We start from the raw sequence: 20,967 nt of genomic DNA, 5'->3' as shown, positions 1-20,967 counted from the left end.
ATTAACAAAGTACTTTTTTTCTCTCTTCATTTTTTTTTTTAAAGTAGTCGAATTACTTTTTTTTTTGTTTTTATTTTCAGGTAAAAAATGTGTACACATGATGACGATGATGATGATGATGACGCAAATAATGTTAAAAACCGTATTATAACCGTTTCAGACCATTCGTTATCTTCACTTACGATGATGATAATGATGATGATGATGATGATGATTTGGTTACAATATACAAGAGAAAATTTTAAAATTGAAATGGAATCCTTGCTAGGTAATCATCATTCATTCATATATCATTATGTCGATAGCTATTTTGTTTTGTTTTGTTTTGTTCTGTTCTGTTGGTTCATTTATTTGTTGCACTTGGATGCACATTTACTGTTTTTAACAATGATGATCATATTCCATTTCTTTTTTCATTCTTCACTGTATAAAATGTGATGCATTTACAAATGCACACACACACTGTAGTAGGATGAAAACAATTTCTAGACCAACGAACCAGAAGGGTGGCTATTTATTTTATTTTTTTTTTTTTGTTTTGTTTTTTGTTTCATTCTTATTATTGTCTCACCAGAGAGAATAGATATATGAACACAATTCATCACCACTATTCAGTCATTAAGTTAGTCAGTCAGTCTTGTGATGATTGAAATTTTATGCTTTTGTGATGATGTAAATAAATAAAAATATATCAAATACACATGTGATGATAAAATGAGGCCGATTCGTTGAATCTTTATATTCATATACGTGTGTGTGTGTGTGTGTGTGTGTATATATATGGTTTAGTAAAGGTATGAATTACACAGAAAATACACCGAGAATGATTTTCATTTACTTTTCAAAATATATTAAAGAATTGTCACATATACATGATATATAATAACAATGAGAATGGTTTCAAATGGCCAACAATGAAAAATAAACATCATGCACATGATTCTTGAAGAAAACAAAATGAATTTCAATTTTTTTTTCACTAATTCTCTTCCATAGCCATTTATCATTTTACATATATGATATGATTCTTGAAAATGAAAAAAAAAACGATTCTTGTCATCGATGTTCTGTGTACAATACAAAAAAAAGAGAGAGAATTTCGGCCGAAACGAATGAGAATTTGTTTCAGTTTCATTTTTTCACTGGTTTTCCATTGTTGACGGCATTTTTTTCACTTTTTCTTTTTGAATGTTGATGATGATAGCAATAAGAGAAAGAACGAGAGCAATAGTTTTACGAATCAAACATGTTAATGTTATGCAATCAATTTGAGGGGAGGGGTGGGGGCTGGTGAATTATATTTTATTCATGAAAACAAAACAAAAAAAAACGATACAACGGAAACAAGCTGTCAATGACAGTATGGAGAGATAGAGAAAATGAAAAAAGAAAGTTTTTATATATATTCGAATTTTGTTGTTGTCATCGTCAACATCGATGAACGAATTGGATCGATATAGGAGAAATTCGAATGCCTTGAATTCGAATGATTCAACTTACATAATAATATATGATGATGATGACTATAATCAAGTCCATAAAAAATTGATGATTTATTGATTTTATTGATCGTATACTAAATTCAAACGACAATTAATTGTGAAATTGTACCGAAAAGTGTTATTAATGAAAATAAAAAAAAGTATTAAATGTGTGAACAAAAGAAGATGATCTAACAAACAAACGATATACCAATATATTACGTCTATGATAATGAGTATGTGGACCGCCATCATATATAAATGAAAATTAAAGTTTTTCTGGGTTTTTTTTTATATATACGAAAAATATATTTAATTAATCTCAGGACTGTAAGTCATTTTAATTACTACCTACTTTAAAACATGATAATTAATTATTCTATTTTTTTTTTTTAGTTGTTCACTCAAAAAAAATGTGATCGAATTATAGCGCAAATAAAAAACCATCAAGCGTATGACGAGAAAATCAGTAACACCAACAACAACAACAACAAGATAAAGGACAAGAGGATAAAAAAAAACTACAACGAAAATAAAACAAATATATATAATGAACGGAATCATCCATCAATTATTATTATTATGTGGTACCCATATATGTATATACAACGTATGAAAATAGAAAACGGAAAAATTTTGTTTGGTGAATGAGATCATCATTGTGATCAGAATGGTAGAAAATTGGATCAAAAAAAAAAAGCAAAACAAATTTCCATTTCCGAATCACCAGAAAGAAAATGGTAAGAAAAAAAAACAAAAACATTGGCATTTGACAATCTTAATATTTTTCCTGTGTGTTTTTATTTGTTTTTGATTTCATCAATTTGCATTGACATAGAATAGAATGGATGGTATTGGATAAAATGACATTATCTATTCATTTGGAAGATTCGAAATGAAGACCATTTCACCAATAATAATTTTATTGACGTTTTTATTATTATGATTTTTTTTTTTTTTTGGTTGGCTGAAAGTCGCCGCCACCGACAAATGAACACCGAACAACAACAACAACAACAGTTGGTAAGTCAATTCTAATGGTGGCTATTTTTATTGTTAATAATAATAATAATAACATTTGCTATATATGACATGTACAATAATCATTTTCTTATCGATTGATATCAGATCGATCCTATGATAATGGTAGTCAATTCAATTTCATATTATTATTTATTTAAAAAAACCAATCATCATCATAGAATCACCGGGCTCATTGTTTATTTAAATGTCAATTTTTTTTTGGCTGTAATCTCCCCCCCCCACCCCTCTCAAACAATACGAGGGAGAATCTGAATTTTTTTCTCCGATTACACACACCACACACACACACACAAACAAAAACAAATAGAATACAAACAACATCCGATCGGATCTTTTATCAGGGTCTTTTTGAAAACAAAATAACATTAGTTATTCATTGATTTTAACCAAAAAAAAATATCTACGTGTGCGTCGGAAGAAAATCGTCAAGTTAAACAACAACTTGATTATATAAATTGGCGACAATATGACATATCCAAATTGGAATCGATTTGGTACCAATCAATCGAGTATTTGTGTATTTTATGGATATAGAATGTGTTTAACAGGTCTCTGTGGTTTAATCATTTTTTACTTTAGAATGGTAAAAAAAAGAGTGAGAGGATTCTTTTTTCTTCAATCATCAAATCATTGAATTACAAATTGACAAAAATACGCAAGACAATACGCTTGCGCTGTTTGTGAAAACAACAATCTCATTCCAAGAATTTTTTTTTCTGTTTCTCGGCCACATTCGACAAAAGTATCTACACACACACAAACCAAAGATTAGTTTCAGTTTGGACATGATAATGGATGACAATAACTGGCAAATAACAACAGGCGCTGGCCAAATGTGACGTGTGTGTGTATTATTTTGCTGCATCCATACCAAACGCACAAAATGGTATTCAAAGGCAAATGGTCAATCGGAAAAAAGTCATCATCACAAATTCATCATCATTCATGATAATCGCACATATTTTCATTTTGTAATTTGCATATTATAAAAACAAATTCAACATTCATTTTTAAATTTTAATAATAATCATCATCATCATATTATATGTTCATTATTTATTTATAATTGATACGTGATGATCAATTTTTTTTGAAACAAAATATAATCTTCATTGAAATTATTCAATCAACAGCAACGAAGAAGAGAAAAAAAATTGTGAAAACCCAAACAACTACAGCAACAAATTATGCGTCAACAACAAATTAAAGCACGACGGTATGTCTGTGTGTCAATGGCATTTTTCTTTTTTTTTTCTTCAAAAATGTTGTTGTGGTTTGTCAACAACAACAACAACAGCAACATCAAAATTCTTCAATTTGATTTTTTTTTATTTGTTCCAATTTTTGTTTCTGATATAATTATGTACCGTGACTATTTGTAGAAAATTAGTAATGTTATGTGATATCATTATTATCATTATCATTATCATCATCATCAACAACAACAACAAAGCAGACACAGTAGCTGTCCATAGTGTATCTCTCTTTCTCTTTTTCTTTCAGAATTTAAATTAACGAGAAAAACCTATCACGGAACTCCCGTGAATAACGTCATTTTTGCGTCAAGTTGATGGTCAAAACTATGCATGAGACAGTCTATGATAGACAAACACTTGACAATGTTTGTTGTTGTTTTTATTATTATAACAAAATGGTGATTGAAAGAATATAAAAGATGATGATGATGATGATGAAGATGATGATGACAATCATGACCCAGCTTTTCAATTTTCCATTTTGTTTTTTTTGTTATTGTATAAAAAACCCAATTCGTTTTCAAACACACGTAATATTATTACATAAGTGTCTTTGTGTATGTGTTTGTGTGTGTCAATGTGAAAAACATGGCCATTCCTTTTGATTAGCTTTTTTTTTCTCCAATATATGAAAAAAAAACAACCACGCCACAAACACATTCATAAAATTCATGTTGTGTTTTTGTTTTTGTTTTTGTTGTTGTTGTTGCCATTAAAAATGAAAACGAAAACGCCAAATTCCAAACTACTTGATGATGATGATAATGATGAAAAAAAAGAATAGTTGTGTTGCTTCTAAATTGAAGGAAATGAAATCTTTTTTTTCTATCCTTTTTTTTGCTTTTAAAAAAAAATAAATTACATTCTCTGAATGAATATCAAAAAGATATCAAAACAATAAATGAATGAATGAATGATCGATACTTGCTGTGTTTGTGTGTGTGTGTGTGATCAAAACAAAAAAAAATTCAGATTATAATTTAAGCATCAAGCAATTTAGTAACAAACACAACATACACATGACTATCATTGAAAAAATGCTTGAGGATATTGATAATCATTGGTAATCATCATGATCATCATCATTATTGTGATGTAACAACTTCTAATAGTCAGCAGTCAATTTGAAAATTTTCGCTGATAAAATTAAAAAAAACAAACAAAATTCCTCTTTCACTCTTTTTTTTTCATTTTCATTCATTGCATTATATACCGGGTAAAGAAATGATGCATGATATTGAATTGTATTTGTGTGTCGTTGATCAGTTTGTATTCATTGAAAAGTGAATTAAAAAAAATTTTTTTTTTCATTTAAAATTGGATTTTTTTTTTGTTCACTTCACAATCAGATGTGAAAATTCTCATCTTTATTTTTAATGGTTTTTTTTTTTGCTTGAGAAAATAAGAAAATGGAATTATTTTTTTTTTACCCACTGGGTAAATGAGGACTAAATAACTTTTTATTTTAAATTTTTTGATTTATTTTTTTTTTAAATCATATATGAAAATGTGTTGTTGATGTTATGTGTGTGTGTGTGTGTATGTGTGTGAAATCTATTGCATTTTGATGTGTTTGATAGTGCCGTGTGATGGTCAAAACCAAAAAAAAAAAAAAAAAAAAAAAACCAAATGCTAACCAGTATACCAGCATACATGTATATGAATAAATCATTAATAACTGAATGTGGAACAATAATGTCATAAGAATATCTGTCAAAACAGGCTGACTAAAAAAAAAAAAAAAAAAAAAATGAAAACGTCCATAAAATTGACACAGAGAATATCGATCACATAACTCAAATGAAACGGCCACCATCTGAAAGATTGATCGAACAAAACAAAAACTGACAAACAGAATTGTTGTTGATGATGATGAGCAATAATTTTGAAAGAGTATAATTTGATGAATAGTGAATCGAAAAGGGGATAAAAGAAAGAGAATCAAATGGGAAGAATTAAATTGTAGCCAATTGAATTTTAGGTGTACTGTACAAATACGCACACACACACACATTAATATCAAAATGGCAACAGCAAATATATTTATTTATCATCAAATTGATGATACATGACGCGTATAAATGTTATATGTATGTAATATAAAATGAAAATATTGATTGAAAAAAACCTGTACTGGATGCAGTGGATGAAACAAAAAAGACAGACAAAACAAGGTCCAATCATAATTGATTTTTTGGTTCGGTTTTTGTTGTAATAGTTGTTGTTGTTGTTGAAAAATGAGAACAGTCATCAGTTAAATGCTGCAATGGTCAACATACATACATACAGTTTATTTTTATTTTTTTGTTAGTTATGAAATTTGTCAGGTAAAAGCTAATTACTTTAAATGATTAGTTTTTCTCTATATTATATTATATATATCTATAAAGCAGCATCTTTCACCGTACTAAAAACCGTACACACACACATTGTAGTTCCTCTAGCTACCTTTTTTGAATTTTCAATTATATACGAGAAAAAAAAGTGAACAAAGAAAAGTTCATTTGAACTAATTTGAAATGGCAACGACAATGACGACGATATAAATTTGTGAAGAAATCCCCACATCAATTTAATAATAATAATTATTAAAGCAGCAGAGATTCTCTATTTTACTTGTATCGATTTTGACTAAATTCTATATTCTCTATTCATGTCATAATAAATGTTTCTATATGATCATCATCACCATCATCACAACATGCGGCTGATTTATAATTCCAACTTAATGACAGAGAAACAAATCAACAACATATTTATAAAACAAATGCCGAAACACAAATACTACATACATTGATTCCAACAAAAAAAAAAAACAAAACAAAAGAATAACAAACAAACTAATCCTTGCAACAACAAAAACAACAACAACAAAATATATACCGGTATGTGGTGCCAGAATGCCAGAATGAATGATAAAAATCTAATTGGTCAAAGTTTGTTATATAAAAACAAAACAAAAACAAAAAAAATTTATCAACTAATGAACAATCAGATGATGATATTCTCTTTTTTTGTCTGTTTTGTTTTGTCAATCTAAGACAATTTAAAGGCCACCGACCATTGCCAAACATCTTTATCATCATCATCATCATCATCAACGTTTTGCAATCACATCAAAAAACCAAAAAAAAAAAAACCAAAAAAAAAACAAAACCAAAAACAAAAAACAGTTCAGCAAAAGCAAAAAAACAGCGCGAAAAATTCTTTATCAAACTGACAAACACCATATATACCAGAATAGGTTTTTTTGTCTGATCTTGAGAGATAGTCCTTCGGGCTTGGCTGATTAATTGCATCTTTGTTTATTTATATATAAACAGAGTCAACAAAGCAAGAAAAACTTAAAGATGATGATGATGTTTGTATGTGTTTGTTATTATGCGACAAACAAACGAAAAAATAAAAAAAATAAAAATAAATATGGTCAAGCAACTAAGTTTTTGTTCCCATCTCTTCTTCTTCTTCGTCTTGCTCGTCTTCTTCTATTACTAAATGTGACTATTTTATGATGTAGAAAAAGGGAAAATATTAGAAAAAAACTGAAAGAATCAAAGAATTTCCAATTATTACTAAAAATATGACAACCAATATGTGTTTTGTTTGTTTGTTTGTTTTTATTTATTGTAGAAGACACATTCGTTTGTCCACACACACAAACATCGGTTGACATTTTTTCCCTTCACCCCCCATTCAATTTATAAATAAACAATATATCTGTATATTGATTTAATAGTTTTTGATGGACAAATGGGGAAAAAAAATATGATTCACATTCTTTCAAAAATCGATATTAAAACGATTTTCATTTTGATAAAAATAATAATAAACTTTTATTATGTCATAATCGTATAGACAAGATTAACTAACAGCAAACACACACACACATACACACACACGAACAGTAGTGGTAGCATATTGTAAAAATGCCTTAAAAGGGAAAATAAAAAATTCGGATTTTTTTTTTTTTTTTTTTTTTGGTATGATCATCGGAAGTGGTGAGCTATTAAGGAATAATTATTATATGATGATGATGATGCTCATTAATTTTGGCACATATGATGAAAAAAAATGAATGAAAAAAAATGAATGAATGAATGAATTTCACATTCAAAGATTTTTATTACTGTTTATGACTGGTGGTATACCAGATGTTTCAAAAATTTTTTTTTTTTATTCTGATAAACTTTTTTTTTTTTTGGATTTCCGATTTTTGAATAAAAAAAAATGTTATTACCACACACCCACACACACACAGTCATAGATATCGTGACATTTCACCAAGTTTCACGATGTTTGATCTCTATATATACCATATTAACGTGAACATGAAAAGTGAAAATATTTTTAGGTTAACATAATCAGATAAACCCATCATCATCATCATATCTTGTCATATGCTAGTTGTTCAACATTAACAACGACAGCCCGAAAAAAAAATTTTCATTTCATTTCATAGGGTCCATTTTTTTCAGTGAATGAATGAATGAATGAATGAACACAAACAAATAGATATATTTGACACAGCTGGGAAATCAACTATTAAATTTTTCGGAGTCAATCCGAAAAAAAAAAAATAAAAATGAAATGAAACAAAAATGAATGTGAATATTGGAATGAGGGAAGTTGGATTAAAATTTTATTTCATTTTTTTTCTCTTTGCCCACTTCCCCCCATAAATAAAACAGAAAACAAAGCTGAATAGAACACTATTGTGTGCTGCGGTCCGATATGTTCATAGCAAATATTTCAAATATTTTTTCCATCAAATCAATAATGATGACTGCTGCTGCTACAATTACGATAATGACCATTTGTACAGCAGATCATCATTCATCATCATCATCAATGTGGTCAGATATACATGATACAACTGTGATTATGGAAAGTGATCATCATAAAGAAAATAATTACCATCATAATCAATCATCATCATCATCATTTGGTCATCATTTAACGAATCGATCATCATCATCATCATCACCATTATCATCATCATCATCATCATCACCATCATTATCACTCATCATCATCGTCAACCGATTCTGTTATGATGGTGGTAAATGAAACTATTAAAAAATTAGCCAAAAAATCAACGACATCATCAACAAATAATCATGATGAAAATAATCATGGAGAACAATATTTTTCACATGATGTTCAAATCATTTGGTCATTAATATTCGGCACAATGATAACGGTTGGCCTTTTAGCTAATCTATTAGTATTGGCTACAATTGGTGGCCATAAATCATTACATACGGTTACTAATTGTTTTTTACTCAATCTAACTGTTTCCGATTTGGTCACCTTATTGTTTAATGCAACATTTAATTTTGTTTTTATGATCACTGGCCATTGGCCATTTGGTCATCGATATTGTGTAGTGAATAATTTCATTACAAATCTAACTATTGCAATATCGGTATTTACCATCATGTTTACCAGTAAAGAAAGGTAAGTGAGAAAGATTTTTTTTTTTGCAAGAAATTCTAAAAAATTCATAATACACGGAATTTGACGGAATAAGTCAGGTGTTTTTTTTCATTATTATTTTAATTTATAAACAGAATATATTCTCGGTCATACCTACACACACACACACACCATCATATCTTTTCATTCGGCCGGTTTGGTCGGCCTTAGAAATAATCATACACACACATACACAAACAAGCTAAATTATTCAAAGAATTTATGGCAAGAATCTTTGCCATCATTGTCGTCACATCACATTTGAAACCTTTTGAATATTAAGGCAAGAAAAAAATGAAAAAAAACAGCAAAATAAAATAATAATGTTTTACTGATGATAAAAAATTTATTTCATAAAATGAAAGCGTAAAAAAAAAGATTAGAAATTTTTTTTTGCCTGTCTGTCTTGCTGAATTGTATGGCCAGTTTGTATGGGAGTTGTTGATATGTCCAATACATAAATTCAATTTAAAACATCAACAACAACCACGGATATTGGACAAAACCATAAACTATGAAAACAAACATTTTGCTGTTTGCGTGCTACCAATCATCATCATCATCATCATCGTCATTGAACGATAAAACGTGACCGTTATTTTGGCTTGAGGATAGTGTACATATGTGAAAAATAAAAAAAAAATATGATAACAACAACAAACTCGAATAATAATAATGAAAACATGGAAAATAAAATCACTGATCGATTCCGCATAGGACAAAAAAAAGTGTAACATCCATTATCAAATACCTAATGTCAATTCTATCGACTGACGTGCACTCACACATAAATGATGGCCATATTATCATATATATAGAAAGCTATTTACATATCATTTTGTGTTTTTTTTGTTTTGTTTTAGTTTAATTAGATGCAATTTTGTCGTTTTTCATATACTTTTGTTTTATGCTTTGCGTCATAAAAAACCACGGACGAAATTTTTTTTTTGTTTTGTTTTGTTTATATTATTAATTCTATATATATACAACAATGGCCATACATCAAAACAATAATTTCTGTGAAATATTCTGATCGTGAAAACCAAAAAAAAAAAAAAAAAAAAAAATGAATCCACAAAAATTTTTCGTGGAAAATTGATACCCAAACACGCACATGTCTTATGTCGAACGTTGTTATCGGCACACACACACACACACACACAGTGTTGAAAAGTTGATGTACTCATTAATGTGTGTGTGTGTGATATCACTAATTATTGAATCGGAAATTAATTAATTTGATCATTTAATTTATTCAATTCGATTCATTGGCCAATAATATATTTGCTTGTGATAATTAGATTTTTATTTTTCTTCAAATTCCAAACATTCCGAAATTGGAAAGAAAAAAAAAAGAATAACCAAAATAAATTCAATATTGTAGCTTATTGGAAAATATTAGGCAACAAGAAAAGAAAAGATTCGACAATCCATTATATCATATATCATGATATCAAATACACGGTGGATGAGCATTAAAATCACATACAAATTCTTATGGCAAATTATAGAAGAGAGAATTACTAAAAAAAAAAAAAATGGTTAAAACAAATGTTTACATGGCCAAATCATATGAGTGTATATACAGATTGAGTGATTATTATTGATTATTCAAGGATAGTAAATCTATAGGCATTTTCAGTATTAAAAGCGTTTGTAACAAACACCATCATCATCATCACTTTCATTTATTTTGTGTATCACATTTATTTGATTTTCGTATGTGAATTCTCAGAATGAATCTCTTGTGAAAACATTCATGAAACCATGATGATTATGATGAGGGAATTTGTGTGTGTGTGTGTGTGTGGCATTGGGTTGATGATTGGAATCAAATCGATGATTCAGAATCTAAAAAAAAAAATCTAGAGAATAAATTTGTCTAAATTGACTTGGTGGTAAACACATGTATGTATAGAGGAAAAAAATTTTGGTTCCATTCAATGGGTGGGACCCACCACGGTTTGTTTTTCCATTCCAAACAAAACACAATATTTTTTTATTTTTGATTGATGATACCAAATCGAACAGTATACTGAAAAACATTTGAAAAAGATTAATATCGGGATAATTTTTTTTTGTTGTACATTTGGGCTAATAAAATAATATTCCACATCGCTAATCACTATCTACTTTTTCGATGTAGATTAAATCAATTTGATGTTGTACACAATCAATAATTGATTATATTGTTATTGATAGATTGATTGATGAATTTGAATATTTTTCTTTTATATTTTAATAGATACAATGCAATTGTATATCCACTTGAAAAAAGAATGACCAAAAATCGTGCATTAATAAACATTTTGATTATATGGATAGCTAGCGCCATCTTTGCTATACCAGCATTAATATTTTCACGTACATTACATGATACATCGATGCAACGTACAGTATGTTTAATGGTTTGGCCAGATGGATATCCAGGAAAATCAAAATTGGATTTTTTGTAAGTTAAATTTTTTTGTTTTGTTTTGTCTTTTATATTGAATTTATGCTGTTTATTATATAATAAATTTTTTCTTTTTATTTACAAGTTACAATCTATTATTTTTGGTATTAACTTATCTATTACCATTGATGACAATGGCCATTGCTTATACATTGATGGCTCGTGTACTTTGGGGAAGTAAACAGATTGGCGAAACATCACAAGCACAAGCTAGTCTAGTACGTTCGAAACAAAAAGTTGTACGAATGTTAATTTGTGGTAAGTAAGAAGCTAAATCATCATAGCATCGCAGCATTGTTTAACGTTGTTTTTTTTCCATTCGTTTAGTTGTCATTGTGTTTGCTGTTTGTTGGTTACCTTATCATGTATATTTTCTCACTACATATCAATGGCCCGAATTAACAACAGCACGTGGTATACAGCATATATTTTTGGCCATCTATTGGTTGGCCATGTTTAATTCGGTGCTTAATCCAATCATATTATTGTTAATGAATAAACGGTAATAAGCTAGATATAATTTCTTGTTTATGTTCATAGATATTCATGTTCAATGCTTTTTCAAACTTCCAGGTTCCGACGTTATTCTACAAAATTCCTTAACTTTTGGCCCCTTAATCGAGCTTTCAATAGTGATGCCGCATCTTCATTAACGACTAATGCTGCTGCTCCTGTTGCACAACAATTCAATAATAATACAAGTGGTGGTCAACGACCATCTAACTTGATAATGGTGGTTAAATCACATAGCCCAAATTTTAATCGTACAACAAGTGAATTACTTGGTGATGGTGGTGGTACCGTTAATCACATTTCAAATGAACAGAATTTGTCTAATAAAATATTACCTAATCATCATAATTTTTCATCATTATCTTCACCAACTTTATCGAACATGGCTAACAACAATACTACGGTCAAAAATTCTTTTTACTCTCCCTTAGTAGTACCGGACTAGTTTCAGGAGAAAAAATCAAAATATCCTATCATCTTTAAAATGTTGAGCCATAATGTATACAGAAACAAAAAAATTTATCTCATCCTACGGCATCAAAACTATACCTTTTTTCATGTCAATGATAGCGAATGTGCTACTAAATCTACTTTTTAATTACCACCAAAAATCCCATCCATCAGGAAAGAAGATATTTTTGTAAACTTAAAATCTGAAAAATTTGATTTTTTTTCAATTTATTTTTCAAACAATCATACACACACACACAAACTGTTACACAATTACGAAATTTTTATTTTTTATTAAATTTTTTTTTTGTTTTGTTTTCGTTTACAATCGTCACTACTACATATTGTTTATGGGCAACAATAATGTGTGTGTACCCACCACATCCATCCATAGTTTTCATTCCGCCAATCCTGAATAAAATAAAACCAAATAAATTGATCTTGAAATGACGTAAAATAAAATAAAAAAATCCAAACAAAATATCATTTTGTTGCTATATTGTAATAGTTTGTCGATATTTATATTCGAATGTTTGTTTGTTTATTTATTTTTTCGATCCATCGATTTTTAAAAAATACAGGCGACATGGTGCCATCTGGTGGAAATAGTTATGGTAAACGATCTGGTATTTTTTTTTTTGTTTTATAGGTTTTTTTACCTTCAAACAATCACCAAACACATTCGGATTCAGCATTAACATTTAAACATTTCGCATAATAATTTTTCAATAGTTGTATCTGTCAATTAATTTTGTTGATAATAAAATGTTGGCTTTTAGGATTTGATCATCATCATCATCATCATTATTATTTGATACTTACTTCCAATCGCTTTTTTGAAATAAATAGATGCTATCTTTTCAGTTGGAATGATTTTCAATGATAATAAGAGCAAAAGTAATTTACCAAATCTTTCGTTCATACATATATAATGAAAATGGAACACAATCGATTAGAGTCATAATAATGTTCATCATCATCATCTGATCATGATCATGATCATGATCCGATCAGAATTTAATTCAACTTACCTAATCGGATTGGTGGTGTTGGTACTGGTGGTGGTGGTGGTGGTACTGGTGTCCTGATTTTGATTCTTCATCATTTGCTGTAATAGCATTGATTGTAATTGATCCTGCATCTGTTCAATTTTTGTTACATCTTTTAAGCCTCGTGCTTCTATCATTTATTCATTTATGATCGGTTGATTAAATGTAACGATGATGATACGATTTTAGGTTTTTTTTTGGCATGGGGAAAAAACATTGAATATATATCAATTATTGTAATAGAAAACAATCAAAAAAAACTAACCTGGTTTGAATAAAGCAAGCGCTTTTAGACAGGCAAATTCTGTCGGTGTAATGGCCATAATACGAAATCTTTGAAACATATCGTTAAGTACACGAATTTCCGGTACATAATCATTACCATTTGGTATGTTTTGTGATGAAAATATTGAACATTTATCCAATGGTAAACTCCATTGTATAGCATTCAATAAGAATATTTCTGTCCATGATTCTTCCAACAGAACAATCTGATCTCGAAATCCTAGACTAGCAAATGATGGTAAATTTTTTATCCATTTTACACCGGTAAATAATAATCCGGCTGATATTTCATAAAAAGAATCTGGATTCAATAGAATCAACGATGATGATGATGATGATGATGAGGATGATGGTATACTTAGATCGGAAATACTCAAATATTGACTAGGATCGGATGTGGCCATTAAATATGAACCAAGATTTGATCGAAATGTTGAATCAATTATCGATTCTTTGTTCGAATCACTATTTCTTATTTCTATATTTCGATTCTCTTTATGATGATCAGCTGAACATTTACTATTACTATGATGATTATCATGACCATTTTGATGATGATTATGTGATTGTTGTAATTTATTTGATCCACGTAAACCTGATGTTCGTTTATCATTAAATCGCCAATGGCCATGGCCATGATCACGATGTTTAACACCACCTCCTCCTATGGTACCAGCACAATTGCTTAAACCAAATACTGCAGCTACAGTAGCAGCAACACCTTCACGTAATAATCGTTCGGAATTAGAATCCGAAAGCAGAACTTCAGGACGTATTGTGGCCGTATTTCTTGGTTGTCTTTCATTTTGTACGGCTATACACAACACAATAGGCAGCAACAGTAAATATTAAGGTTGAACAAATGACTGATAAAATGTTCAAACTTACCATCTTTATTCATACCCATAGAAATACATTTCTTTAATCGACAAGCTTGACATTGATTTCGATGTTGTTTATCAATAATACAATTTCCAGTACCAGCTTGACATCTAACATGACATAGTTGTTGTTAGCAATGAAACATTGTGTGTGTGAAAAAAAAAATAAATTGAAAACCTACCGATAAATAAGTTTACGTCGAACACTACGTTTAAAGAAACCGGAACAACCATTACAAGCTAATATACCATAATGTTTACCACTGCTTAAATCACCACAAACAACACATAAAAGATTCGATGGATTCATTGTTGGTTTCGGTTGTTTACCACCAACACCACCACCACCACCATCATTACCATTGACATTATTATTATTACTACCGTTATTAGAACATTTACCAGCAGATATTGGTTCCGGTGATTTTGTCGAATCATCCGATTTTGATGATGTAGGCTGTTGGTGGTGATGATGATGATGATTCTGTTGTGATTGTTTTGATATTTCACCTTGATTTGAACGATGAATATTATTTGTATTCACAGGAACTTGTTGTTGTTGTTGTTGTGTCGATGTCTGTGTGTTCGTTTCTTCTATCAAATTCTGTTGTATTGAATTATGACGGTTAACAGTTGTTGATGACGGCGTTATGGTCGGTGTTGCAAATGTTAGATTCAATGGATGCAATTGACCAGCGGCCGCCATAGAATGTAATAGGCTATTTTGCATATAACTTGTCACCAATGAAGCAGCTGCTGATGCTTGATTGTTTGATGATTTGAATAATGGACTAGTGGTAGAAAATTGTGATCCTAATTGCTGTTGATGTTGATTACCATTACCATTTGTCAAAAATGTATTCGTAAATGGATTCAAATTTGTCGAATTTCCATTAAATGCAGCAACAGCAGCGGCATTTCTAGCCGCCAATAATTGTTGTTGATAAGAGAAAAAAAGATCTGTAGCCGATGTTGTTGATGTTGCTAAATTACCGGACATCATATCTGTAGCGGTGATTGGTGGTAGTGCGAAATCAAAATTCATGATGGGATTGCTACCATTACCATTACCACCACCACCACCAACACCACCAGTAGTTGTTACCGAAGAAGTTGTTGAATTCAAATTTGAATCAATTGTCGATGTAACCGGAATCATAGTCATTTTTTTGTTCAATTCTTTCGAACATTTATTCATCATCATAAAATGATGATGAAGATTATGATGATAACGAACATTTAAATCGGTTGCACTCATCAATGGATCGTTTCTTGATGATCCACCAATCATCGATACTGATGTTGAAATTGGAATCGGTGATGAATTATTACTTGAATCAAATGCGGTTATTAATGGTGAAATTGTACCACAGATACTTGTCGTAGCATCATTATTAAGATCGTTGTTGATACTACCGACGCCGCTGCCGCTGCTGCTGTTGCTGCTATTGCTTCGATTAATTTGAAAATCATCATCATCATCATCATTGTCATTTTCAATCATTTCTTGATCATCACCATCATCAAAACAAGAATCGGTTTGTTGACCTATCGGACAAAATTTTGGACCAAACATACAAAAACAAATTTCATTGTCGATATTCATTAAAAAAAATAGGACAAAATCAAAATCAAAAAAAAAGGTTTTTAAGCCTGGACCAGAAAAAAAACTTTTCATTAAGTTTTCTGGAAAACAAAAAACAAAACTAATTCTACATCGAGCTAAGTAATTATATTTTGCGCTAATTGTAAAATGGCTCTCAATGGATCACTAAAAAAAAAGCCAATGGAAATTTTGATGGGAACAACGAAATTGACTGACTTTCATTTAAGTTTTTTTTGTTGTTGTTGTAAAAAACAATTACAGAATTCTATTCTACATTTTTCTCATCATCATGATGATGATGATGATGATGATGAAAATTTGAAATTTGGTGCAATATTATAATTCTAAATAATCATATCATTCATGACATTTAAAGACGAACGCGTGTCAATGTCATCATGATCATGATTGTCACATGATTTTTTTTTTGCTGCAAAATAAAATAAAATCATCATCATCATCAAAGAAAATCTCATTTACTAGAAATACAATGGTTCTAAATAAAATAAAATAAAAAAAAATCCATGCCATTGATATTGCAAAGGGGTCATAAGGCCAACTGGCATGCACACCGACCGACTGACTGACGACCGAAATCAATTTTGTGAATAAAATGCAATATATACAGTATCCTATGGATTTAATCCGATTGGACGATATTCTCGGACTAAATAAGCCGATTTGTTCTTGTTGTTGTTTGGAAACATAGAAAAAAAAACTGAGAATGAATGAATGAAACACAAAATGAGCCATCATCATATTTTTTGACAATAATGAAATGAAATGAAATGGACAAGAGAGAAAAAAAATTCAGAACCAATTTTAATGGAGCCAAACAATTTGGATAATTGATTCACACAAACATCTGAACATTCATTCATCATTCTAGTCAGAGTTTTTCTCATTCATTCATTCATTCCAAAAAAAAAGAATTCAAATTCGAATGAATAAAAATGAACATGAACTTACCTTCGTCCATGATGTTATCGCCATGTCCATCTTTTCGTTGTTTCCATCCGGATGTTGTTGTTGTCGTTGATACCATTTTATCCATAAAATCTTGATCATGATCATCATTATGGTCAATTTGATCTTCATCTTCAACATGACAATCGGCCATAATTATTGATAACGGTCACAATAATGTCAAACAACAATAACAACAACAACAACAAGGATGCTTGTTTGCTATTCGAATGATTCGGACCAGAATTTTTTTTTTTTGGTTGGTACCCGACAAAAAAATAAAACTTCAGAGAATCGAAAAAAAATCAGTATATGTCGTTGTTGTCGTTGTTTTTTTTTTTTTTTTGGTCTTTGTCGAATGACAAAGAACCTCCCACCATTAACAGTGTTTATCCAGATATACATTATATATATATGTGTATGGGACCAACCATCCATAATAAAGAATCAAGATTCGCGTGGTTGATTGCTCTTACCATTGACAATTGCTTTTTTTCTATGCTTTTACAATCTTTTTTTTTCTGACCAATCATTGTTTGTGATCATTGAATGGTGGCCAAAGAATCTTTGTGCCAACCCACCAGGCTTGTCTACCGTTGTCGTCGTCGTCGTCAAAGCAGCAGCAATCATTTTGTTCCAATATGCGCGCCATATTCAAGTGTTTGTGCGTATGTATACTCATTGTTCACATTTCATGTTGTCAAAAAAAAAAAAAAAAAATATACCCAAAACCAAACCAAGAAGGAAGCATCAAAAACACTGTTTATGTGTGTAATTCAACATCACTATTTTATTTTGCCTCCTCCTACCTATTTACCATTTATATTGTACTTGCGCATCCATACAGCATGTCCAGCAAACAAAGGCCATATCAAATGTAAGAAATTTTTAACCCTATTCGATGGATAATGGAAAATTTTCTGATTCTTTGTACATTCACAACATTTTTTGGATTATAGCCATATTATTATTATTCCATCGATGTCAGCAATTAAATTTGAAATTTTAAAAGTCATCATCATCCAAATTCGATTTAACCAATGGATATAACATGTGTGTGTGTGTGTGTGGTCGTATTTATTACACGGTATCATCATCAATATTTGGATCAGATTTTATATGGTGTTATCAGCACAGATGTGACAATATACCATTCATATAGTATCATCCATGACACCTGTCATTTTGTATAGTTGAAAAACACCATGTACATGTTATTATATATACAATCCTGTTAATTGATGTCATTTTAATGGTTGTATATATGTTTTGCCCATGAAATCTGTATACAAATGACAAATGGTCAAATTTGAATAACAATTCCTTTCACCACCACCACCACCACCACCACCACCATCACCACACACACACATAACAAAAACAACAACAATTGTGATTGGAAAATGATGAATCCCCAAAAACCTCGTACATACAACAATGACAATGTGGACCATCAAAAATACGAAATTGAATTCAATCGTGATGGTCATGCTATCCTATTAGATTAATGAATGAATGGATAAATAGAATATAAAAAAGACCATACATTTTGGCCTTAACATGATTATTTGTCATTCGTTTTCGTTTCGTATTTTTTTGGCCATTTTTTTTAGATTCTGGCATCAAATGCACACAAATCGTATAAAATGGCAAAAATTGTTGCACTAGCAACAACAACAACAACAACAACAACCATAGTATAAAATGATTGTGATGCTACTCGACAATTTACTTTGAATTCAATTCTTTGATATCGTTTGCGAAACAAAAAAAAAAAGAAAAAAGTGATTTCATTTCCTGTGAACACACACACACACACACATACACATAAGGCTCCATATTCCTGAACTAATCCTTGGGATTTACTGTATATGTGTGTGTGTGTGTGTGTGTGTGTGCTATACAAATGTCAAGCACCTGAGACCAGTCAACCATTCTTTTTTTCTTTTAAAGACAAGCAATGTATGTGTGTTTGTGTGTGTGTGTGTGTGTCAAACCATTATCCATTATCCATCCATTTTATATATGACGACCATTGAGCTTCTCGAAAACGAAAAACCAAAATTGTTCCAGCAAGCAAAAAAAAAAAAAAAATGACTGCCTGATTGTCATGTAAATGAACTTCAACTTTTTTTTCTATTAGATAGATAGTGAAAAAAAAGCCATCAAACAAAAAAAAACCAACTTTTGTATCTATCTATCTATTGGATCAGATCAAATCAGTTGCGATTCAATTCGATTTATCATATACCACATACACACACACACACACACACACACACACAAAACACCTTTAGAGTATGTCCGTATATCCGAAAATTTCGTCGATTCAATTATCTTGTAACGAAAAGTTGTTTTTTCCTTTGTTGATTGAATTAATCAGTTAGAACTCTCTCTCTCTCTCTCTCTATACAATGGCCATTATCAATGGTAATAATTGTTTTTAAGGGCCACAACATTTTTATTTCAAACTAAAAAAAAAAAAATTCACATCAGTAAAAGCAGCCGTAGATCGAATGTTGTTTTTTTTTATTATCGATTTTTATTCATTCATTCATTCATTCATTCATTTCGACAGAATTCATTCGTTGCACGTAAATTCATAATAATGAACATCAATTTAATCTTATGCCTCTGTATGATTTGAAATAATAATAATTCTAATTCTGATTCTGATGATGATGATGATGATTTGTAAACAATTAAGTAAATGGAGACACGCGCGTACATTATCGACTATTATGAATAGGTATCAAAAATAGGGTGTCAGAACCAAACTTTGATTGACAAATGTGACGTGCTTTTGTGTGTATTTGTGTGTGTATGTGTGTGTGTGGCCCTTATTATTGAACAACTACAACAACAACAACAACAAAAGCAAACAATCACGCCCCATACCCAATGATGTTGATGTCATTATCGATGTGATTGTGTGTGTGTGTATGTGTGTGTGTGACACGCTTAAACAATCTTATTATTATTATTATTGATCCGTCAATTTCGGCTATAATAATGGCAATGTCGTCGGTCATGTTGTTGTTTGTTGATACAAAGCAAAACAAAACAATAAAATAAAATAAAATAATGTTGTTGTTTGGAATGTATATTACTCTCCCCTTGGTATATAATGCATATATTTTATTTTATTTTATTTTTTTTTTTTTGACTATAACGATCAATTCTCAATTTGTTGTGAATGACCGAATCGTGCTTGTATGGAATTTTCTTTTTTCTTGTCCACAACGAATATATAAAGTATATGGAGCCATAATTACAATATACCAGTGTGTGTGTGTGATGACAAGTCATTAAAAATAGCGAAAGAGATAGACAATTGAGTTAATAGTTGAAATGGAACTTATTCTGATTCCGACTGTGTGTGTGTTTGTTAAGAGAATCTAACAACAGAATTTTTTTTTTTTTTGGATGATGGTGATGATGAACATAACTAACCATGAATGAACAACAACAACGATAATGAATGAATGGATGAATAAATGACAGAT

General features: G+C 30.0%; 2 protein-coding genes across 3 annotated transcripts; one reads left to right on the top strand and one right to left on the bottom strand.

Moving 5' to 3' along the window:
- Nucleotides 1–3,256: 3,256 nt before the first annotated feature.
- LOC124496080 (tachykinin-like peptides receptor 86C) lies at nucleotides 3,257–12,988 on the top strand. 2 transcript variants are annotated; one of them, XR_012832383.1, is made up of 7 exons: nucleotides 3,257–3,741; nucleotides 8,470–9,238; nucleotides 11,502–11,708; nucleotides 11,797–11,969; nucleotides 12,039–12,213; nucleotides 12,285–12,723; nucleotides 12,849–12,988. XR_012832383.1 is itself a non-coding variant. In XM_047059547.2 (6 exons), exons 2-6 carry the CDS (start codon nucleotides 8,832–8,834, stop codon nucleotides 12,667–12,669), a joined length of 1,347 nt encoding a protein of 448 aa, XP_046915503.2. In that variant the 5' UTR covers nucleotides 3,257–3,741; nucleotides 8,470–8,831; the 3' UTR covers nucleotides 12,670–12,988. The 2 variants fall into 2 exon arrangements, 1 of the variants encoding a protein (XP_046915503.2); XM_047059547.2 differs by having other exon boundaries at nucleotides 12,285–12,988.
- A 263-nt stretch (nucleotides 12,989–13,251) lies between these two features.
- Nucleotides 13,252–17,617, bottom strand: LOC124496077 (uncharacterized). Its single transcript, XM_047059544.2, has 7 exons — nucleotides 17,465–17,617; nucleotides 15,072–16,437; nucleotides 14,897–15,000; nucleotides 13,989–14,822; nucleotides 13,706–13,853; nucleotides 13,497–13,585; nucleotides 13,252–13,412 (listed from the first exon to the last, which is right to left on the bottom strand). Exons 1-7 carry the CDS (start codon nucleotides 17,613–17,615, stop codon nucleotides 13,369–13,371), a joined length of 2,736 nt encoding a protein of 911 aa, XP_046915500.2. The 5' UTR covers nucleotides 17,616–17,617; the 3' UTR covers nucleotides 13,252–13,368.
- Nucleotides 17,618–20,967: the final 3,350 nt, after the last annotated feature.

This window comes from Dermatophagoides farinae, chromosome 8, assembly GCF_024713945.1.
Source record: "Dermatophagoides farinae isolate YC_2012a chromosome 8, ASM2471394v1, whole genome shotgun sequence".
Classification (NCBI taxonomy): Eukaryota; Metazoa; Arthropoda; class Arachnida; order Sarcoptiformes; family Pyroglyphidae; genus Dermatophagoides; species Dermatophagoides farinae.
The sequence above is the reverse complement of the archived record's forward strand: the minus strand, read 5'-3'. Positions and strand labels throughout refer to the sequence as shown.

Excerpts from the sequence above, each read along its gene's own strand:
- LOC124496080 (XM_047059547.2), top strand. The coding sequence starts at position 8,832 with ATGATGGTGGTAAATGAAACTATTAAAAAATTAGCCAAAAAATCAACG. Across the intron at positions 9,239-11,501 it reads ATGTTTACCAGTAAAGAAAG|ATACAATGCAATTGTATATC; the intron begins GTAAGTGAGAAA and ends ATATTTTAATAG. Across the intron at positions 11,970-12,038 it reads TGTACGAATGTTAATTTGTG|TTGTCATTGTGTTTGCTGTT; the intron begins GTAAGTAAGAAG and ends CCATTCGTTTAG.
- LOC124496077 (XM_047059544.2), bottom strand. The coding sequence starts at position 17,615 with ATGGCCGATTGTCATGTTGAAGATGAAGATCAAATTGACCATAATGAT. Across the intron at positions 16,438-17,464 it reads CGATAACATCATGGACGAAG|GTCAACAAACCGATTCTTGT; the intron begins GTAAGTTCATGT and ends TTTGTCCGATAG. Across the intron at positions 13,413-13,496 it reads TTTCAAAAAAGCGATTGGAA|ATACAACTATTGAAAAATTA; the intron begins GTAAGTATCAAA and ends ATTAATTGACAG.